The sequence below is a fragment of the Schistocerca nitens genome, chromosome 12 (genome assembly GCF_023898315.1).
Source record: "Schistocerca nitens isolate TAMUIC-IGC-003100 chromosome 12, iqSchNite1.1, whole genome shotgun sequence".
NCBI lineage: Eukaryota > Metazoa > Arthropoda > Insecta > Orthoptera > Acrididae > Schistocerca > Schistocerca nitens.
In genome coordinates this window covers 194,169,726-194,193,901 of record NC_064625.1, presented here as the reverse complement: position 1 = coordinate 194,193,901, position 24,176 = coordinate 194,169,726, and the positions used below count along the sequence as shown (strand labels likewise).

Sequence of the window (24,176 nt, the reverse complement as noted above, 5' to 3'; positions counted from 1 at the left end):
CGTACAATTTTGTATTCCTGAACTTTGGAAGCGAGGTGCACCATTTTGCACAACTTTGAGGTCTCATCATGATCCTGTTTTTGCAGCCAGTAGTCGGTACAGATAACTGCATCATCTGCCAGAAGTCGGAGGTTACCTGCGATATTGTCTTCAAGGTTATTTGTGTACAACATGAAGTGCAAGGGCCCCGAAGTTGCTTCCACGTCAGACGATGACTCTCCGTCCAAGATGACTTTCTGCGTCCTCCCCACCGTGAAATCCTCAATGTAGTCACAAATTTCGTACGTGAGGTACCACACATCTAAGACGGCAGCCTACAAACAAGAGTTTCTGTTTGAACAAAACCGTTAAAGTAATCGCGCGTCACTTACCAGAACGCTCACAATACTCGCATTTCGATTAACCTAATCTTGCTCCGTTTCGTAGGAACTTTGGAGACCTTACAGCAGTACAGTACACTGTGCAGTACAGTACACACTGCTCGTTATCTTGCAACGAAAATCCCGGTTTCCTGACTGTTGGCGGCATCGCCTCCACACTGCTTCTGCTATACAGTTCAGTTTACTTTTTCCTTAAATGTAGGAGAAATCCACTGAATTACAGGCCAGTATCACAAACGTCGATTTGCAGTAGAATTTTGGAACGTATACTGTATTCGAACATTGTGAAGTATCTCGAAGAAAACGATTTATTGACACATAGCACGGATGCAGAAAATATCGTTTTTGTGAAACACAACTAGCTCTTTGTACTCATGAAGTAATGAGTGCTATCGACAGGGGATGTCAAATTGATTCCATATATTTAGATTTACAGGAGGCTTTCGACACCGTTCCTCACAAGCGTCTTCTAACCAAACTGCGTGCCTACGGAGTATCGCCTCAGTTGTGCGACTGGATTCGTGATTTCCTGTCAGAAAGGTCGCAGTTCGTAGTAATAGACGGAAAGTCATCGAGTGTTATAGGCCCTCTATTGTTCCTGATCTACACTCCTGGAAATTGAAATAAGAACACCGTGAATTCATTGTCCCAGGAAGGGGAAACTTTATTGACACATTCCTGGGGTCAGATACATCACATGATCACACTGACAGAACCACAGGCACATAGACACAGGCAACGGAGCATGCACAGTGTCGGCACTAGTACAGTGTATATCCACCTTTCGCAGCAATGCAGGCTGCTATTCTCCCATGGAGACGATCGTACAGATGCTGGATGTAGTCCTGTGGAACGGCTTGCCATGCCATTTCCACCTGGCGCCTCAGTTGGACCAGCGTTCGTGCTGGACGTGCAGACCGCGTGAGACGACGCTTCATCCAGTCCCAAACATGCTCAATTGGGGACAGATCCGGAGATCTTGCTGGCCGGGGTAGTTGACTTACACCTTCTAGAGCACGTTGGGTGGCACGGGATACATGCGGACGTTCATTGTCCTGTTGGAACAGCAAGTTCCCTTGCCGGTCTAGGAATGGTAGAACGATGGGTTCGATGACGGTTTGGATGTACCGTGCACTATTCAGTGTCCCCTCGACGATCACCAGTGGTGTACGGCCAGTGTAGGAGATCGCTCCCCACACCATGATGCCGGGTGTTGGCCCTGTGTGCCTCGGTCGTATGCAGTCCTGATTGTGGCGCTCACCTGCACGGCGCCAAACACGCATACGACCATCATTGGCACCAAGGCAGAAGCGACTCTCATCGCTGAAGACGACACGTCTCCATTCGTCCCTCCATTCACGCCTGTCGCGACACCACTGGAGGCGGGCTGCACGATGTTGGGGCGTGAGCGGAAGACGGCCTAACGGTGTGCGGGACCGTAGCCCAGCTTCATGGAGACGGTTGCGAATGGTCCTCGCCGATACCCCAGGAGCAACAGTGTCCCTAATTTGCTGGGAAGTGGCGGTGCGGTCCCCTACGGCACTGCGTAGGATCCTACGGTCCTGGCGTGCATCCGTGCGTCGCTGCGGTCCGGTCCCACGTCGACGGGCACGTGCACCTTCCGCCGACCACTGGCGACAATATCGATGTACTGTGGAGACCTCACGCCCCACGTGTTGAGCAATTCGGCGGTACGTCCACCCGGCCTCCCGCATGCCCACTATACGCCCTCGCTCAAAGTCCGTCAACTGCACATACGGTTCACGTCCACGCTGTCGCGGCATGCTACCAGTGTTAAAGACTGCGATGGAGCTCCGTATGCCACGGCAAACTGGCTGACACTGACGGCGGCGGTGCACAAATGCTGCGCAGCTAGCGCCATTCGACGGCCAACACCGCGGGTCCTGGTGTGTCCGCTGTGCCGTGCGTGTGATCATTACTTGTACAGCCCTCTCGCAGTGTCCGGAGCAAGTATGGTGGGTCTGACACACCGGTGTCAATGTGTTCTTTTTTCCATTTCCAGGAGTGTATATTAACGACATAGGAGACAATCTGAGTAGCCGTCTTAGATTGTTTGCAGATGATGCTCTCATTTACCGTCTTGTAAACTCATCAGATGACCAAAATGAATTGCAAAATTATTTAGATAAGATTTCTGTATGGTGCGAAAAGTGACAGTTGACCCTGAATAAAGAAAAGTGTGAAGTTATTGACACGACTACTAAAAGAAATCAGGTAAATTTCGATTACGCGATAAGTCAAACAAATCTGAAGGCTGTAAATTCAGCTATATACTTAGCGATTACGGTTACAAATAACCTAAACTGGAGCGATCACATAGACAATATTGCGGGTAGAGCAAGCCAAAGACTGCGATCCATTGGCAGAACACTTAGGAGGTGCAACAGGTCTACTAAAGAGACTGCTTACACCACGCTTGTCCGCCCTATTCTGGAGTACTGCTGTGCGGTGTGGGATCCGCATCAGGTGGGACTGGCGGATGACGTCGAAAAAGTTCAAAGAGGGGCAGCTCGTTTTGTATTATCGCGAACTAGGGGAGAATTTGAGTGACAATCATTAAAATAAAGGCGTTTTTTGTTGCGACGGGATCTTCTCACGAAATTTCAATCACCAGTTTTCTCCTCCGATTACGAAAACATTGTGTTGCCTCCCACCTACATAGGGATAAATGATCATCACGATAAAATAAGAGAAATCAGGGCTCACACAGAAAAATTTAAGTGCTCGTCTTTCCCGCGTGCCGTTTGAGAGTGGAACCATAGAGAGACAGTTTGAAGGTGGTTCACTGAACCCTCTTCCAGGCACTTTATTGTGAATAGCAAAGTAATGACACAGACGTAGATGTTGTACTTTCAGTGCAATTGTTTGTTATAAAGTTGAAATCCTGTGCGGCGTGTAGCTGAACCGAAAGAAATGGTGAAGCAAGTAATGTTTCATTCTACAGGTAAATTTCTCGTAATAATATAATTTTTTTTTAAGTTGGTTTGTGTCTTGACATTCAAATGTAAAGGTCCGTGAATGGCGAAAATTTTTGCTTAGTATCGAATTCAGTACAATAGTTCACTCTCTCATCAACGTTTTCTAATATTTTATGCTCCTTATCGTGATAATATTCCGGTAACTGTGCTGGATTAAGCAACAGTTAAAAAACGCAAACGCTTGTTTTGAATAGAAGCCGGGCGTTGTGCGTAGCAGCTGACAGCATTTCCTATAAAAGGATGATAAAAGGCATCACACACGTTTTGTTCAGGAATCGTGACGAAGCTATATGCTTCCTGCCTAACTGATATTTTGGTTTTGTAATTTCAGCTGACTGTCTTAAGGACTGCGGCTGAATGTACGTTTTTTTCAAATTTATTTGATTTCAGTACAGTATTCAAGCCATAGTCGCAGTAAATTACGGAAAGTTTACAAGCCTAGTTCCTGTTCCTGGAGCCACTATGCAGCAATTCCTGACTTGTGGGGTGTCTCATGGTCGTGTTCGAATTGCCCAAGTCCATCAGAATGCACGGTGCAGGTGGTCGGACAGGGTGCTGACGCACGTGTATCTAGGCGTGTCAGGGGTCCCATACCACTCAAACTCCACACGCCCCACATCAGTACAGAACGTCTACCAACTCGAACAGTCCCTTTCTGACATGCAGGCTCCACGGATTCATGAGGTTGTCTCCATACTCGTACACGTCCACCCGGTAGATACTATTTGAAACGAGACTCGTCCGGCCAGGCAACAGGCTTCCAGCCATCAATCGTGCAATGTCTGTGTTGACGGACCCAGACGAGGCGTAAAGCTTTGTGTCGTGCAGTCATTGAGGGTAGACGAATGGGGCTTGGGCTCCGAAAGCCCATATCGATGATGTTTCGTTGAATGTTTCGCACGCTGACACTTGTCGATGCTCCAGCATTGAAATCTGCAGCAATGTGCGAAAATTGCACTTCTGTCACGTCGAACGATCCTCTTCAGTCGTCGTTGGCCCCGTCCTTGCAGGATTTTTTTCTGGCTGCTGCGATGTTGGAGATTTTATGTTTACCGGATTCCTGATATTAACGGTACAGTCTTGAAATAATCGTACGGGAAAATCCCCACTTCATCGCTACCTCTGAGATGCTGTGTCCCATCGCTCGTGCGCCGACTATAACACCACAATCAAACTTATATGTCCATAACCTGCTATTGTAGCGGTAGTAACCAAAACTGTTCAAATGTGTGTGAATTCCTGAGGGACCAAACGGCTGTGGTCATCAGTCGCTAGACTGACACCCTTTAGCTACCCCAGGTGTGTATAAAATTCCGTGTAGCTGTGGCACGGTTTATAATGGAACTACTAAAAGGAGTGTTAATACCCGCCTAACGGAAAAGAAAAGGAACTGCAGATTGGGACAGATTGAAGTCGGTGATCGCGAAATAAAATGTAGTGAGACAAACGCGATAGCTAGGACCTCACATTATTATACCCTCATGTATAGAGAAGCTATAGAGATCTACAAGCACGAAAATAATTTAAAAAAAAAAGAAGAAGGATTGAAACTAGACAAAATATGGCGGTCGACTCTGTACCACCGAAGTGACTATCGATTACCTGTAATCGAGAGAGATGGCACTAGCCAGAGATAGTTTTAAAGTCGAAAGCACGTGAGGAGTGGTGGCGCCATCTAAGCGCTCTATACAAGCGGGACCTCCAGCGCCTAGCAGCCAGTCGCCTCCTCACCTCAGAAGATGTTGCCCGCAGTAGGCAACGAAACGCCAGGAAGGAGAAGAAGTTTTATATACGGACCACGGCAATTCAGCCCGGAAGTTTTAATTAATGAAGACGCCGGCCGTGAATGCTTACATGTTATGAGCAAAATAAGCGTCACGCTTGTGAGAAATAAAAAGAGATAAACGGTGACGCTAGTGACGGGCGGAGTGGCCTGTGCGTGAGTCAGCAACGCTGACCTGACCTGTGTTCACCCCGTGCTGACTCTCACGGCAACACTGGTGGCGGGCGGCTGTTTCCGGACCAGGCTGCCCACAGCCGCAACTCGCCGTCTGCAGTGGAGGGGGGGGGGGGGGGGCAGCAGGTTGTCTGAACACTTCGTGCCGCTGGCGCCACCGCTGCGGAACGCGACCCACGTGGGACACGGAGACTCCTGGGGCCGCAGGCTACACGCACTGATGAGAGTTCACGAGTCGGTAGCAGTCCTCGTCCTGGTGGCGGAGCCAGTGCTTTACTTTGTGAATCACCTCCTCGTCGTCCTCAAACTGTCTTCGTTTAATGCCCCAAACAAGTGGAAGTGCGAGGGGGCTAGAGCAGGGCTGTAGGGTCGATGGGTTAACACTGTCCAACCCTGTCTTGCATCGTGTTGAGCAGTCCTCAGGCTTGTGCTGGGTCGAGCATTATCCTGTTACAGCAAAACATGTCCTGGGTTGCTTTGGCGCCCAAGCTGTCAGAAGCGCATCTCGAGTTTTGTAAATGTGTTGACATATGCTTCTGAATTAATGGTACCGCCTCTTGGCATGACATCAATGAGAATCACACCTTCACAGCCCCGGAACACGGTGACGATGAACTTACAGCCCCCCAGGGGGCTCGCCACTCTGCGGTGGGTTGGGGGCCCCAGCCTGTGCAGCACTTTTTCCCTTCCCTGCTACATGTCTATCCTCTTGCTACTCTTTTTCCCCTCCCTTCGGGAAAATGTCTGGGTTGTTATTGGAAATGTTCTGCAATGTCTGTCAATGACGTAACAACAGTCTCACCATTGTTTTCCGCTCCCTGTTCCTTCCTTTGCTTCCCTTCTTCTCTCGTTCCTCCGCTTCGGCGTCTGAGGTCCCTCCCCGTGCACTGCTGGAGGCCGGTCCACGCGTCTCACGCATAACAGGTGAGTGGGTAACGCGTAATTTGCAGCCCCGGGTCGACTGGTGGGGATCGTGCGTATCCCCTGGTACGGGCGAGGCCCGGGGAGGGTTGATTGCCTGAACTGTACCCTTCACAAATTGCCGTTTGGTGGCTCTGTCAGGTGTTCGGGATGTGTGACCTGAGGTGTGAACAGTCACATAAGGTGGGTGTGCACCCCCTTTTCAAGGGGGTCCCAGTGTGATTGATCGATCGTGCTATCGGAGACACAGGCTTTCGTGGGGGAATTTCTCACAATGGGGCAATGATCTTCACAGTAAACATCTACAAAGTGTAAACGTAATGACACTAACGATTCAAAGACCCTTCTCGCTGCACCACGGATCCTCGTGGTCTCACTTACTGCAGACACTAGTCCTTTGCCACGGTAAATCCGTTTATTATTCAGAAAGGTGTTGATCCAGTTGCCAGCCCTGTGATATCCTGCTCTCGTTTACGGAATGGCGCTTTGCTTTCGGAGACTACTTCTCATTCTCAAGCACAACAGCAGCTCGCAGCCTCGCTTGTCCACGGCTCTCTGTGTTGAACTCTGAACTCTTCCCGTGGTGTGTTGTTTACACTAGGCTGCTCGACAGCCTGACTCAGGACGAAATCCAATCGTACCTCTCTGATCACTGTGTCATCGCCGTCCACTGGGTAATGAAAAAGGCAGATTCCTCCTTAGTGCCCACGCACACTCGTTGTCTCGCCTTTGATAGAGTGGTGCTTCCGTACAAGATGAAAGCAGGCTATGAGATTGTCACAGTCCTGCCATACGTTGCGAACCCTATGCGCTGCTTTCAGTGTCATCGTTTCAGCCACACTAGAACATCTTTTCGACACCCAGCCAAGTGTGTCACTTGTGGTAGAGACACGCACGAGCGCGATTGTCTGCCTCCTCCTCCCTGCTGTATCAACTGCAATGGCAGCCGTGCCGCCTCCTCTCGGGATTGTCCCATCTATCTCGATCAGTGGGCTGTCCAAACGATATGGGTAAAGGAAAAAGTGCATTACCCAGTTGCTCGCAAGTTATTGGCTAGTCGCAAACCCTGCGTTCTCCGTCTGGCACCTACAGTTCTGTTCTTGTTACCCCTCGTACCGTGAAGGACGTGGATACGAAGATGTGCGACCTCTAGTTCAGGTCTGAGGTTGTGAAACCATCTAGTACCGAGGCAGCATCGCCATCCCTCCGCCCAGCTGTGGAACAAAACGTCAAACTCTCGCCTCAAGGGGCGAAGCCACCAGCTATACAACTGGTAGGCCCGTAAGGACAGGAGGAGTACTCCCACGAAGACTTCCTACGTCCCTCCAGCCGACCAGCACCCGAGCCTTCCTCTAACCAGAAAGGATCGAAGAAGTCCACCAAACAGTCTTCTTCTCTGTCGACTCGAAGATCCTCTTTGACAGTGTCGCCACGTGATAGCCTGGCCCGGTCACCGGTGTTCACCAGCAACCGGTCTTCAGTGTGGGATTCCTCAGACTGACCCCACAGGCAAGCCGATGCACCTGTGGACCCCGTGGAGCGGGATCCTCCTGCTTCTGTGCCCTGTCGTAGCGACTCTTCTTCACAGGCTGTGACTCGGCAGCCGCCGAGGTGACACCCCTACATTTCTTCAACAGGGCTCTCCTCCAATGGAACGTCCACGGCCTTCGGACCCACAAAGATGATTTACGGCTGCTTTTGGCACCGCAGCGTCCCCTTTTACTCTGCCTTCAAGAAACGCCCTCACTAACTTTCACATTTCAACCCTGTTCGTTCTGAACCCATCCCTGAAGTTGGCATCCCATCCCATAGTGGCGCCATGCTGCTCATATGGGTTGACATTCATAGTCCGCCCATCTCCCTGACTACCCATCCTCAAGCTTTTGCAGTTCGCCTTCTCCTTCCCCACCTGGCTTTTTCCCTCTGTATCTTTTATGTCCCCGTGTCATTTCATGTCACCAGGGCAGACTTTCTTAAGTTTATTGGGCAGCTACTTCCCCCGTTTCTGCTATTCTGTGACTTTAATGTGCATCATCCCTTTTGGGGTTCTCCCAGAACCTGTCAGAGAGGTCCTGTCTTGGCTGATCTTGTTAATCAATTCAATCTCTTCTGCCTTAACACTTTCCTTTCAGACTTCCCGCACAGGTATTCCCATTCAGACCTCTCCTTCTGCTCTGCCCAGCTTGCCCGTTGTGTTGAGTGATCTGTTCTTTCCGACGCCCACTCGAGTGAGCATTTTCCATGTGCTATCCGTTTGATGACTCCTACTCCACCTGTGTGCACACCCCAATGGCAGCTTACTGAGGCTGACTGACGGCTTCACCCCCCAGTTGTTAAGACCAGGTGAAATATTTCACGAACGTTATCCTTACTGCTGCGGAACGTTCCATTCGTCGCACTTCCTCTTTGCCACGTCGTGTCGCAGCCCCTTGGTGGACTGAGGCGTGCCGCGGCGCAATTCGCGCACGGAGACGTGCTCTCTGCGTTTTTAACCGTCATCCTACGATGTAAAACTCCATTCATTGTAAGCAGATGCCTGCAAAGTGTCGTCGCGTTCTTTGGGATAGCAAAAAAAGCTAGCTGGATTTCATCCACCAGTTCTTTAACAGTTCCACCCCTTCCTCTGTCGTGTGGGCCAACTTCCAACGGCTCCCTGGGACCAACATCGATTCGCCAATTTCTGGCCCGACTGTATCAGACGGTGTTACCGTGGACCCTGTTGCTACCTCCAACACGTCGGGCCGCTATTTTGCGGAAGTTCCGAGCACTTCCCACTATCACCCTGCCTCCCTCCATCGGAAACGAGTGGAGGAGGCTCGGGCAGTACTCTTCTCTGAACGGTGGGTGCTACAATGCCGTATTTACTATGAGGGGGCTGGACCGTGCTCTCAGTTCATCCCGATCTTCGACCCCAGGGCCAGATGCTGTCCACATTCAGATGTTGCGAGCACTTTCTGCTTAACGCGTACAACCGCATCTGGGCAGAGGGCACATTTCTCCGACTTTGGCGTGAAGCCACCGTCGTACCTAAGCACGGTAAGGACACAAACCTTCCTTCTAGCTACTGCCCCACCTGTCTGGCCAACTGGGTTTGCAAGGTGGTGGAACGTAGGATTCGTGCACAGCTGGTATGGTGGCTCTAGTCGCGCAATTTCCTGACGAATGCACAGTGCGGATTTCGAGTGCCGCGTTCTGCAGTTGACCATCTGTGGCCGAGTTTTTCTATTTGGAGAAGGCTTATGACACCTGCTGGAGAACTGGTATCTTCCGTATTTACACGTGGGACTTCCATGGCCGCCTGCCCTGTTTCCTTCAAAAATGGTTCAAATGGCTCTGAGCACTATGGGACTTAACTGCTGAGGTCATCAGTCCCCTAGAACTTAGAACTACTTAAACCTAACTAACCTAAGGACATCACACACATCCATGCCCGAGGCAGGATTCGAACCTGCGACGGTAGCGGTCACGCGGTTCCAGACTGTAGCGCCTAGAACCGCTCGGCTACACCGGCCGGCCCCTGTTTACTTCAGGCGTTTTTAAAAGACCGCATTTTCGAGGTGCGTGTGGGTTCTGCCTTGTCGGACACCTCTATCCAGGGAAACGGCGTGCCTCGGGGTTCCGTCATGGGATTCGTCCTCTTTGCTAACGCCGTTAACTCTGTAATGGCCTGCCTCCCGCCGGGCATATCCGGCTCCCCTTTTGTTGACGATTTTGCCATCTACTGCAGTTCTCCACTGACCTGTCTGACTGAGTGCCATATTCAGCGATGTCTTGTACTCCTGGAGCATCGACAGTGACTTTCGCTTTTCCACTGACTTGTCTGTATGAATTTCTGGCGGTGCATATGGTTTCACCCACCATCTTTACATCTTGGGCCTATTGCCCTTCCATTCGTTGAAACTACGAAATTCCTAGGGGTCATTCTCAGTAGAAAACTCTCTTGGTCCTCCCATATGTTTTACCTGGCAGCCCGCTCTATGCGGTTCCTCAATGTCCTGTGTGTCCTCAGTGCTACTTCCTGGGGTGCCGATGGAACCACCCTCCTCCGTTTGTACCGGTCCCTTGTCCATTCGAAACTGGACTAAAGGTGCTTCGTTTGCGCGTTTGCACATCCACTCCTCTTGCTCCGTCCCAACACTATCCACCATCGTGGCTTCCGTTTGGCCATGTGCGCCTTTTGCACTGGCCCGGTTGAGTGTGTGCTGAAGCTGCTGGACTACCACTGTCCTACCGCCGTGACTTTCCCCTCAGCTGGTACGGATGCCGTGTGTCTGTCACGCGTGGCCACCCATCCTTTATGATTCCTTTGATTGCCAGTAAGGTGTGCATTCATCTTCTCTGTTAAGTCCTGGAGTCCGCTACGGCGACTTAACTTCGCACTACCTGCAGCTTTCCCGGTGGATGTGAACCCTTCATCACCTCGGCTGCGTCAACTGGCCTGTACTAACCTTGGCCTTCAGTCGCTTCCTAAGGTCACTACTCCAGCCTCGCTCTGTCGCCTTCAGTTTCACGACATTCGCGTGGAACTTCGCGATAGTACTTTTGTGTACACTAACAGCTCTCGGACTGATCGTAGGGTCGGGTGTGCCTTCGTCAATTGTGTCCTCTGCTCAGACTCTCTCAGCGCCCTTCTATGCGCGCTGTACACCGCCCGTCCCTTAATGCAGAGGGTCCAGCAAAACTGTCACTTCCTCACTCTCGGTGGAGCAGGTGTGACGCCTCTGTGGGTCCCTGGTCAGGTCGGTCTGCCAGGAAACGAGGCTGCAGTCCTTGTACCTGATGATCTCTGTGCTTCCGCCTGTCGGGAGGGGGTGTCCCCTTGGCATCGCCATTGGTCCTCCCTCCCCTCACGGGAACAAGCTCCGGCTTATTAAGCCTCTCTCGTCGGCTTGGACGACCTCGTCTCGGCCCTCCAGCAGGGAAGAGGTCGTTTTAACTCAGCTGCGTATCGGATACTGCCTTTTTAGCCATCGTCATTTGATAAGTGGCGCTACCCCACCACTTTCTACACATTGTACTCAAGTTTTGACTGTCCGTCACTTCCCGATGGAATGCCCATTTTTTAAGCGTTTACGTTCCCGATTTGGTTTTCCGTCTGAGTTACGGTCCGTTTTAGCGAATGACGCACGTGCTTACATTTTATCCGGCAAAGCAATGTGGCGAAGGCCATTTAATTTTTAGTCCTGGACATCTGTTTCTGCACCGTGTCTTTTTTAGCCCTTTTTACACGTGCCTCTAACGTCACTTGGGACTGACGTATAGTGGTTTTTTAAGTTCTCTGTCTTTCTGCTCTACAGTTTTGACTTGGCGCGTATGGCCTCAGTTGTTTTTTGCGCCGTAAGGCAAAACAAACCAAACCAATGACCTTACCGGTGGAAACAGCTGCTTTGAATTTTTTCCTCTACATCTGCATACATACTCCGGAATCCACCATATGGTGCGTGGCGGAGGGTACCTCGTACCACAACTAGCATCTTCCCTCCCTGTTCTACTCTCAAACAGAACGAGGCAAAAATGACTGCCTATATGCCTCTGTACGAGCCCTAATCTCTCTTATCTTATCTTTCTGGTCTTTCCGCGAAATATAAGTTGGCAGCAGTAAAATTGTACTGCAGTCAGCCTCAAATGCTGGTTCTCCAAATTTCCTCAGTAGCGATTCACGAATAGAACGCCTCCTTTCTTCTAGAGACTCCCACACGAGTTCCTGAAGCATTTCACACTCGCGTGATGATCAAACCTACCAGTAACAAATCTAGCAGCCCGCCTCTGAATTGCTTCCATGTGCTCCGTCAATCCGTCCTGATGCGGATCCCAAACGCTCGAGCAGTACTCAAGAATAGGTCGTATTAGTGTTTTATAAGCGGTCTCTACAGATGAACCACATCTTCCCAAAATTCTACCAATGAACCGAAGACGACTATCCGCCTTCCCCACAACTTCCATTACCTGCTTGTCCCACTTCATATCGCTCTGCAATGTTACGCCCAAATATTTAATCGACGTGACTGTGCCAAGCGCTACACTACTAATGGAGTATTCAAACATTACGGGATTGTTTTTCATATTCATCCGCATTAATTTACGTTTATCTGTATTTAGAGTTAGCTGCCATTCTTTACACCAATCACAAATCCTGTCCAAGTCATCTTGTATCCTCCTCCAGTTACTCAACGACGACACCTTCCCGTACACCACAGCATCATCAGCAAACAGCAGCACCTTGCTATCCATCCTACCCAAAAGATCATTTATGTAGATAGAAAACAACAGCGGACCTACCACGCTTCCCTGGGGCACTCCAGATGATACCCTCACCTCCGATGAACACTCACCATCGAGGAATGGCAGTGGCGCCATTCCATTGACTGTCGTTTTGTTTCGAGCTCGAAAGTGGTAAACCGAGGTTTCATCGTCTGTGGCAATGCGGGACAAGAAGGCCACCTCTTCAGCTTCAGAACGTTGCAACAAATCGAGACAAATGTTCCTTCTGTGCGATTTGTGTTCCACCGTCAGACACCGTGGGACCCACCTTGGACAAACTTTTGAATATCCGAGCGTGGGGACAAATGGATCGACACTTCCTTTGTTGATAGACAGATGCAGCGCCAACTGCCGAGTCGTGATGCTTCTGCCCTCTCGGATGACGACGTCAGCTCGCTGCAGCGTGTCAGGTGTGACAGCCGTGGACGGTCTCCCCGGCCGCTGCAAACCGCGGAGCTCCGCCGAACCGCCTTCTGATGACCTCACCCTCCGTGCCCGGCGACTAACTGTACTTCTGTCGGCAGAAGATGCTCCATAGACTTTGCACAAGCGTTTCTTAATATTCTCCGCAGTTTCTTTCTCTGCAGTGAGAAATTCAGTGGGGGGACGTTGCTCGTAACATACGTCACTTACAGACGCCATTTTGAAACTGTCCTGCAGCTACGCTATCTGCCGCAAGTGATGGAAACTTGGCGTGCTCACTCGGGAGACTTCAAATATCACACACGTAACGTTTCGCATTCGTAGCATTGTTTTCAGCTCAGAAAAAAAAATGCGGTTCATGGCTTTCTCGACAATCCTCGTAAATTGCTGCAGTGTCATCGACGTTCTGAGGAGCTGGCGTAAGCCACCGGGAAAGGCGATTGGCGTACGATACTAGCCATGCTTCCAGGTTGCTGAGTGCCTATGGGAATCTTATTGGATACGCGTACATCCTAATGTGCTTCCCCACCCTCTCTCTCTGGCCGTCTATTCCGCCGTCTCCCCTGCCCCCCCCCCTCTCCATATAATTCCTCCCCTCCTCTCTGTGTCCTCTTACCTTCAGCTGTCTTTATTGTTGATGCAAAAGAACCCGGCAGTGGGAAGACAAGTCGCTCAAAATGAGCGGCTTAATTGGTTGGGATCATTCGTACATGTGGTCTGAGAGATTTGTGAGGATAGCAGCTTCAGGGGCAGCATTTCACGCTGTCTGAAACTGCAGATCGACAGTCAAGCGCCGGCGCGCCACTCGGAAACGATAGAGAAGAGATGGCTGTGTAGGAGACGTCAGCCAACTCGACGCTGACCGACGCCTCTCCAAGACGACAACGCATAGCCACCGGCGCCCCACTGGCCGCGGCCCAGCATCAGGACCAGTCACTTCGCTTCTACCGTGTAGCATTGTGTACACTGAAGAAACTTGCTTATTCTGTCTGTCGCCCTTTTGTTTGCCACACATCTGCGTAAATACAAAGTTAAGCATTGTAATCATTTCCTTTTCGTAATAAAACTCATTAATACGATTTGCTTGAATTGTTGTCCAGCGATCCGAGAATGCAGGTTTCCTAGACACTCCATCTTTGTCAACCATGTAGGATTCAACAGACTGTTTCGGACAATTCAAATTCGGTCCTAGTACGCTCTTAATAAAAACAATGGCGTACAAAGAATAAGCTCTGCGAATGGGACGGGAGCCGCTAACGTTATGTTCATGTACAGACAAACAAATCATCACAATTTGAGAAAAAAATTGATGACTTATGCAAGAGAAAGAGCGTCACAAAAAAAAAAAAAATGGCTCTGAGCACTATGGGACTTAACATCTTAGGTCATCAGTCCCCTAGAACTTAGAACTACTTAAACCTAACTAACCTAAGGACATCACAAACATCCATGCCCGAGGCAGGATTCGAACCTGCGACCGTAGCAGTCCCGCGGTTCCGGACTGAAGCGCCTAGAACCGCACGACCACCGTGGCCGGCAGAGCGTCACAAATTGAGTAAGATAGTAACGTGCTGGTCCACCTCTGGCCCTCGTGCAAGTAGTTACTCGGTCTGCCACTGAATGATAGAGTTGTTCGATGCCCTCCTGCGAGATACTGTGCCAGATGGTTGGAAGTCCCTGCTTGCTGAAATGTAAGCCTAGGAGGGGTGTACAGTATCGTCCACTTACCGCTGTTCTGTGACGGTGCTGCTACGAAATGAAATGGCACGCCAGACCATCCCGACAGCCCTGGTTGTCGGGCCGTATGGCGGTCAGCAAGCGGGTCGGTGTCCCACCACTGTCTGGAGCGACCCCAGACAAGTCTTCGGCCAGGAGTCCCGTTTCGAACTGAGTGACGATCAGCAGCGAAGACTTGTCTGGGGTCGCTCTAGACAATGGTGGGAGACCAACCTGCCTGCTGACCGCCATACGGCCCGACAACCAGGACTGTCGGGATGGTGTGGGGTGCCATTTCTTTGGTAGCGGAACCCGTTCGGCTGTCGTCGAGGCACCCTTACAGCACAGCAATACAGCAACGATATTCAACGGCAAGTTCTGTTGACCTCCATGGCAAGCCGTACTCGGGTTACATTCCAGCAAGACAATGCCCGTCCGCAAACGCGCGAGCCTTTCTCCTGCGTGCCTCCGCGTTTGGCAGGCCGTACCTCGGTCAGCGAGGTCCCCGGATCTCTGCCCAGTTGAAAACGTTCGGACCATTACGGGCAGGTCCCCCCAAACAACTCGGGATTTTGAGGATCTACCACGAATGTCGGACAGAAAATCCCTCAGGACAACATCCATCAACTCTGTCAATCAAATCCAAGCCGAATAACTGCTTGCATGAAGGTCGCAACGCTTTGCTGACTTGTCAATTTGTGAAACCCTTTCTGTAGCACAAGTCATCGAATTTTTCCCAAAATTTTAATCATTTGTTTTTCTGTACATGTACATCACATCTACAAATTCCACCTGATTCGGATAATTCCTTCGTGGTGCGTCGCTTTCCTTTTGCGACCCTGTTTTGTGTTAGAACTGACTGGCAAGTCTAAAACAAAACAGCACATTGTTGAATATACAATTTTTGTTTAAAATTATAAGTACGAAGAAACAATGGATGTGGGAGAACGAATTTGTCCGGTAGTTTGTGAACGCCCTGTTATGGGAGTTAATAGCGACGACGAGGAAGAAAACGGAAGCACAAGTTTTCACAGCACACCGCAGCATTTTTCGGTGTCAGTTTTAATAGAAAACTTCGTTAAAAAGCACGTAGCCTACGTCAGTCTTAACTGGAACAGTGTGTGAAATTTTGCAGTAAATCGCCCAACAATTTCACGATACTTTGTGAAACAGCGCTTCCCCTTTAGATATTATACACATTTTTATATATTATGTATATTTAATAATGTATAGCCTACGTCCGTTCGAAAGCTTACCAGAATAGTTTGTAAAAAATGAGATAAATTGGACAAGAACTTTAGGAGATTTTTAGAAACAACGTTGAGCAACGCCTTGTCTTAGTGCTATAGACGAACAGCAAATAAGAGAGTACAATAAGAATGGAAGACCGAGGACGAAATGATCCGATCAAAAAGGCGTAACGCTGCGATGCGGTCTGTCACTGTTGCTGTTCACTCCATACACCGAAGAAGCAATCACACAAACAAAAGAGTGGGAATAAGATTCAGCGTGAATGGATGTCGATGGTAAGATTCGCTGGTGACATTGCTGTCTTCCGTCAAAATAAAAAACTATTACATGATCTGTTTCGTGGAATGAACAAACTAATAAGTACAGTGTACGAACTGAGAGTAAACCGAGAAAAGAAGAAAGTGTGAGGGGCGTTGGATAAGTAACGCAGCGCATCCTTTTCTGAAAGCAGGTCGGTTTTATTCAGGATTGCAATGCCCCATTGTTGGACGTAGAGTGCGGCGGCCTGACGCCACCTCACTGGCAGGGCGTGTGCGGCCGCACGGTGGCGCTCCACTGGTCGCCGTGGCAGCGAGCGTCTCGCCGCGTCACCGACCTCCGCATCGTCCGCGTACTGCTCCCTGCGGAGTGCGTTCTTCATTGGGCCAGGCAAATGAATGTCGGGAGGTGCGAGACCGGGCTGCAGCGTGGACGAGGAAGAGCAGCCCGGCAGCCCGGCGAGGTTCTGTGAGATGCCCTCGGGTGCGCAGACTTGCGTTGTCACGGACAAGTTCGTTGGCATTTTTGTGGCGACGGACACGCTCGAGTCGTTTCCTCGATGTCCTGCGGGTGTCACAATGTACTTAACAGCTGATCGTTGCACCACGAGGGAGGAGATCCGGCAGAATAAGCCTCTCAGAACTGCGGGAGACCGCCGCCGCCACTTTACCGGCTGAAGGCGCGCGGCTTTCAGCTTTCTCTTCGCAGGAGACGAGGTGTGGCGCCGCTGCACGGATTGACGTTTTCTTACGGTTCCAAGTGACGAGCCCATGTTTCGTAGCCTGTGACGATGTTCTACCGCCGGCCGGAGTGGCCGAGCGGTTCTAGGCGATACAGCCTGGAACCGCGCGACCGCTACGGTCGCAGGCTCGAATCCTGCTTCGGCCACGGGTGTGTGTGATGTCCTTAGGTTAGTTAGGTTTAAGCAGTTCTAAGTTCTAGGGGACTGATGACCTCAGAAGTTAAGTCCCATAGTGCTCAGAGCCATTTGAACCATTTTTTTCGATGTTCTGCCAAAAGTTGTCACAGTCAACCTCGTAACGCTCAACCAATTCCGCACAGATGCTCCTTCGAGGCTCGTTATGGTCTTCTGACAGGCAGCGAGGAGGCGAGCAGGCACACAGCCTCGAGTACCCCAACTGGTGGACGAAGCGGACGGCCTTGCCGCAGTAGTAGTACCGGCTCCCGTCAGATCTCCGGAGCTGAGCGCTGTCGGACTGAGCTAGCACTCGGATAGGTGACCGTCCTGTCTGCCGAGTGCTGTCGGTAAACGGCGTGCATTCGGCCCTTGTGAGCCAAAGTGAGGAGCTATTTGACCGAGAGGTAGCGGCTCCCGTCTCGTAATCTCACATACAGCCGGGAGAGCGGTGTGCTGGCCGCGTGCCCCTCGGTAACCGCATCCGGTGAGTGCCTGTGACGCGGCGGCCGGTCGGTGCCGTCGAGCCTTCGTGCCCTGTTCGGGCGGAGTGGACGAGGGCCTCTACCGACAGGGCCGTCCAGTTGTGTACCGAGCTGTTTGACGCCGATCCGTCCATCACCTCGAGTGAGTGTGTCCGCACGTTCCAACATTGCCAAAAGAAAGGCAGGAAGAGTGGCTTTAGCGACCCGTCCACGTCGAGGTCACTAGAAACGGAGCAGAAGCTCGGATTAGGGAAGGGTGGGCAAAAAGGTCGGCCGTGCTGTTTCGAAGGAACCACCGTGGCATTTGCCTCGAGCGATTTCAGGGAATCACGGAAAATGTTTGTGCAAAAGCCGTAAACACACCGCACGTCTGCCTATTCCTAGTTAGTGCAGATGCGCGGCACTTCACCGGCGACGCGCCGTCGCGAAGCGCGCCTTCAGTGGGCCGCTTTAACGGCAGACAGAAGTCCCGAGCGCCAACACTGGAAGCAACGAGGTCGTTTGGGCCTGAAGAGAACGTGAAAACGTAAAGGGAGGGAGGGAGGCTGAGGCACACTCGTTCGCGTCACAAACTCACAACAAATGTACATCAAATGTGTTACATTTGGGAAAGCGTTCGGAACATGGCAAGTGTCCGTACGAAGTTTTTTTGCTCCAGCTGAGCGTTCCTGTCACACCCGAACACTGAACATGCACTCTGAGACACATTTCGTGCACCAGTACTCGACTGACGATGGGTGGGTTTAAATTACACTACTGGCCATTAAAATTACTACACAACGAAGATGACGTGCTACAGACGTGAAATTAAGCCGACAGGATGAAGATGTTGTGATATGCAAATGATCAGCTTTTCAGAGTATTCACACAAGGTTGGCGCCGGTGGCGACACCTACAACGTGCTGACATGAGGAACGTTTCCAACCGATTTCTCATACACAAGCAGCAGTTGACCGGCGTTGCCTGGTGAAACGTTGCAGTGATGCCTCGTGTAAGGAGGAGAAATGCGTACCATCACGTTTCCGACTTTGATAAAGGTCATATTGTACTCTATCGCGATTGCGCTTTATCGTATCGCGACATTGCTGCTCGCGTTGGTCGAGATCCAATGACTGTTAGCAGAATATGGAATCGGTGGGTTCAGGAGGGTAATATGGAACGCCGTGCTGGATCCCAACGGCCTCGTATCACTAGCAGTCGAGATGACAGGCATCTTATCCGCACAGCTGTAACGGATCGTGCAGCCACGTCTCGATCCCTGAGTCAACAGATGGGGACGTTTGCAAGACAACAACCATCTGCACGAACAGTTCGACGACGTTTGTAGCAGCATGGACTGTCAGCTCGGAGACCGTGGCTGCGGTTACCCTTGACGCTGCGTCACAGACAGGAGCGCCTGCGATGGTGTACTCAATGACGAACCTGGGTGCACGAATGGCAAAACGTCATTTTTCGAATGAATCCAGGTTCTGTTTACATCATGATGGTCGCATCCGTGTTCGGCGACATCGCGGTGAACGCACATTGGAAGCTTGTATTCGTCATCGCCAACCTGGCGTATCACCCGGCGTGATGGTATGGGGTGCCATTGGTTACACGTCTCGGTCACCTCTTGTTCGTATTGACGGCACTTTGAACAGTGGACCTTACATTTCAGATGTGTTACGACCCGTGGCTCTACCCTTCATTCGATCCCTGCGAAACCCTACGTTTCAGCAGGATAATGCACGACCGCATGTTGCAGGTCCTGTACGGGCCTTTCTGGATACAGCAGATTTTCGACTGCTGCCCTGGCCAGCACATTCTCCAGATCTCTCACCAATTGAAAACGTCTGGTCAATGGTGGGCGAGCAACTGGCTCGTCACAATACGCCAGTCACTACTCTTGATGAACTGTGGTATCGTGTTGAAGCTGCGGGGCAGCTGAACCTGTACGCGCCATCCAAGCTCTGTTTGGCTCAATGCCCAGGCGTATCAAGGCCGTTATTATGGCCAGAGATGGTTGTTGTTCTGGGTACTGATTTCTTAGGATCTATGCACCCAAATTGCGTGAAAATGTAATCACATGTCAGTTATAGTATAATATATTTGTCCAATGAATAGCCGTTTATGATCTGCATTTGTTCTTGGTGTAGCTATTTTAATGCCCAGTAGTGTACAAGATTTTGGAGGAATGAAACATGTAGGAGGCACGGAATGAGAGATTCGAAGAATGAAATCGAGAATTTCTCTCCCGTTTTGTGTCGGCTCTTCCGCCCGGCACACAGGCAGCTGTTGACATCAGCGCTATCTCCTAGCGTTGTGCTAAATATGAACTGCCTCTTTTCTCTTTGGACGCCGCCGTGCCGGACAATGTTTAAAGGCTTTCCGCCAGTTGGGCCGCGCGGGAGAACAAAGGGCGACGAGTTTTACGGCCGACACAGACGCAGGTGCGTGCTGCGGACTGCGTGCGACGTCCAAACATCTCTCGCTGTCTGCGGAAAACTCCACCGAGCGCACACACTGTAGTGGCAGTGGTTCAAATGGCTCTGAGCACTATGGGACTTAACTACTGTGGTCATCAGTCCCCTAGAACTTAGAACTACTTAAACCTAACTAACCTAAGGACATCACACACATCCATGCCCGAGGCAGGATTCGAACCTGCGACCGTAGCAGTCTCGCGGTTCCGGACTGAGCGCCTAGAACCGCTAGACCACCGCGGCCGGTCAACTGTACTGCAATCAACTGCAAAATCGCCGTACACTGCACACAAACGTTTATGGATATTGACCCCGCTTTCTTTTTCTGCACGCAACAATTCAGTAAGACCACGCTGCTTGTACCATGAGTCGTATGTAGACGCCATTTTTACGCTGTACTACGGCTCTGCCTTCTGCCAGAACTGTTCGAAACTTCACCGGCGCACAGAACAAGCATCAAACGTGAAACACCAACAAGGAAGTTTGTCTGTGTATATTAATGGATTTTTTAAAAACATGTACGGCATTACTTAGTGATCGACCCTGGTAATATCTAGAGGGATTTGCGAAATATACGGAAACACGACTAGAAAAAGATGCTTAACATAAATTACAGATATTACGCGAACGTGCAGATTGCGCTGCTGTATTTCACCACGATCGGCACCTGTGTAGTGACATCAGTACGTTGAAAGTGTCAGTCTACATCTACATCTACATTTATACTCCGCAAGCCACCCAACGGTGTGTGGCGGCGGGCACTTTGCGTGCCACTGTCATTATCTCCCTTTCCTGTTCCAGTCGCGTATGGTTCGCGGGAAGAACGACTGAAAGCCTCCGTGCGCGCTCTAATCTAATTTTACATTCGTGATCTCCTCGGGAGGTATAAGTAGGGGGAAGCAATATGTTCGACACCTCATCCAGATACGCACCCTCTCGAAACCTGGACAGCAAGCTACACCGCGATGCAGAGCGCCTCTCTAGCAGAGTCTGCCACATGAGTTTGCTAAACGTCTCCGTAACGCTATCACGATTACCAAATAACCCCGTGACGAACGCGCCGCTCTTCTTTGGATCTTCTCAATCTCCTCTGTCAACCCGACCTGGTACGGATCCCACACTGATGAGCAATACTCAAGTATAGGCCGAACGAGTGTTTTGTAAGCCACCTCCTTTGTTGATGGACTACATTTTCTAAGGACTCTCCCAATGAATATCAACCTGAATTGGCTGACTGTCTGCCATGAATCTATTCTCCACTTGTTTAATTTCCGTCTGTCGGATACGGCTTGTCCAGTTATTTCCCTTATTGCGTCGCGGCTTCCCCCCTTCAGCCAGCAGGCCGCTGCTCTGTGGCAAATTGTGTTATCCGCAGGGAAGACTCACAGCACCACGCACAGGGCCTCAATCGAGATCGTGCCGAAAGCCCCCGAAATTCTGACAAGGGTACCTCCCCATCGCACCCCCCTCAGATTTGGTTATAAGTTGGCACAGTGGATAGGCCTCGAAAAACTGAACACAGATCAATCGAGAAAACAGGAAGAAGTTGTGTGGAACTATGAAAAAATAATCAAAATATACAAACTGAGTAGCCCATGCGCAAGATAGGCAACATCAAGGATAATATGGGCTCAGGAGCGCTGTGGTCCCGTGGTTAGCGTGAGTAGCTGCGGAACGGGAGGTCCTTGGTTCAAGTCTTCCCTCGAGTGAGAAATTTAACATTTTATTTCCAGACAATTATTATCTGTCCGTCCGTCCGTCCGATGCGAGGTAACTGCGCCGACTATGAACCTGTTGCATTCATTTGTTGCAGTTTATGTGACCAACTCTTACGTTTTCATCATTTTTTTGGGAGTGATTATCACATCCGCAAGAAAACCTAAATCGGGCCAGTCAGTGTTCGCTATCTTAAATACGAGTTGAAATAATGTAAATTCTCGTTGCAGTCTGAAATGCCCAGTCAGGAAGGAATGAGTAACTCTTGTAACAAAGTCCAGGTACGACTTTCTTAATGGTATATATTATCCGAAATATTTATTTAGTTACGCCTATAAAAAATGTTTGGTTCTTCACTTTGCTCAGAGAACTGTAATTTTAACGTGTCAGTTTTGTTTTAAATATTTTTAGTCACGCAAAACAGGTAGCCCTATTACAATTTACTGCATTTTTAAGCTCTTATTTCTTTAACAATTGGTGCATAGTGGTAGCACCACAAGCCAATATCTGGCAGTCCTTGCTGGAAACGGGAAGTTCCTGTAATTGCTGTGCCACGCTCATTCGACTTTATAGCGTCAAACTTTATTTCGTTCCGAATCAGAACACTAGGCATTATTTTGGTTTCAGTATTATTGCCTGACTGTTGACGCAGGCAAGTTGTAAGCACGTTTCCCGCAGTTGTCCTGGTTGCTAAAACATTATTCGTAGTGAATAATTGTAGGTACTTTTGAAGACAGTTTTTAATAGGCCTATTTTCTGTGGGGTAGAAGGGATACGGTAGTTTTCTTGGCTCTGAGCACTATGGGACTTAACATCTACGGTCATCAGTCCCCTAGAACTTAGAACTACTTAAACCTAACTAACCTAAGGACATCACACACATCCATGCCCGAGGCAGGATTCGAACCTGCGACCGTGGCAGCCCGGTAGTTTTCTTGTTATATTACAGTATTCTACATTTAACATTACCTGATTTTTACACTCTTTTTCGTTTGTTATCTACGAGTGGTATTCAGTATATATATATATATATATATATATATATATATATATATATATATATATATATATATATGAAAGAAAGTCGTTAGCAGTTGTTTACTTGTGACATGCAAAAAGTTTGAAGACGTGACAAGAAGTACTAATACGTCTCACACTTTTTGCATGTCACAAGTAAACAACTGCTTACGGCTTTCATTCATCTGACGTAATACAGGTACGTTAAATTTGTAGTGTTATGCACTTCCGATACAAAACAAATGCTATACACTATACTTTTTTTTATTTACGTTACTTTCATTGCAGTATGTCTAGTAAAGGAACTTTGAAGGAGATAAATGCAAGTAACGAATAATTTTTACGGCCACTGTATCAGGTTTTCCTGTGCTGTACATAGTAGGCTACTACGAGTATATTATGGCTGTAAAGAAAGGCAAAGGCATTTAACGACTGATTTCGCCGTATTGTCTTGTGCTTTCGATTCGGTGAGCGTGTACTCCACTACTCCACTACTGGCCATCCAAAACTCCCGCCCGCAGTTTGGCAGAAAGATGGCCGCCGTATCGTCCGGCTGGCGACTCTCTCCCCCCCTATACTGGCTGTCCGGTCTGAGGTAGGGTTCGGCTCGGCGGCTCGCCGTGCGCTCGCGTGACCTTTGGCTGGAGGCGCGGCGTGACCCGGGCAGGCCCAGTCCACTGCGGGGTGGCGCCGCTGGAGGCGTGGCGGGGGCGGGGGCGGGGGCGGGGGCGGGGGCGGCAGTGTTGCCGGGCAACGTCAGTGGCCACTTGTAACCCCTGACGCAGTACTCGTCAAAGCCTGTGCTGTGGTAAGCGAGCGGGGTTCACCTCATGAGAAGGGATTTTCGCATAGATATCGACCGCGTGTACCTGAATGGTGGCAAATCAGACTTACATCCACTCTGAAACAACAACGATCCGTCAAGTAAGTTCGAAATGCAATTACACGTGAGGATGGATCAAAAGCAAACCAGAAGATGCTACCAATGTGAAAATAATACGGTCGGCAGCCTAATTAGGCATTAACTGAGTTTCTTCCCTGTACAAGTTGGTATATATTCGTGCAAAACAACAAGTTGTAACACTGCATAATACAGTAGAATTTTAGAACCAGAAAATCTATTGAACTGATAGTTTCACGCTCTGTACTGATATGGAAAATCATGAATACTTAACACTACACTACAATGTTTACTACAAAACTTTGTACTGTCTATTAATCTGATTAAAATCGGGCATACGTTACCCTAGAAATTGTACTTTCATGCCACACACAAAATGTCAATTTTGACAAAGATAGAACACTGATAAATTTTGACTTTTATATTGACTTTAACTATTCCTGGTCAAACCAATTTAGAACACTTCAGAATTCAATGAGTGGGGGGGGGAAGCGCCTGAAACTGTTATGATCG

At 49.7% G+C, this 24,176-nt stretch overlaps 2 protein-coding genes across 2 annotated transcripts in view; one reads left to right on the top strand and one right to left on the bottom strand.

The window, feature by feature from the left end:
• Positions 1-24,176, top strand: part of LOC126214861 (calexcitin-2-like) — a 425,189-nt gene that overhangs the window by 118,432 nt on the left and 282,581 nt on the right. The gene's annotated exons all lie outside the window — the stretch shown is intronic.
• LOC126215011 (E3 ubiquitin-protein ligase DTX1-like) overlaps positions 1-24,176 on the bottom strand; it is a 96,948-nt gene that overhangs the window by 52,368 nt on the left and 20,404 nt on the right. Inside the window, exon 2 of the mRNA XM_049941636.1 lies at positions 23,341-23,538. Within this exon, the coding sequence (XP_049797593.1) occupies positions 23,341-23,538 (198 nt within the window). The remainder of the gene's footprint in view (positions 1-23,340; positions 23,539-24,176) is intronic.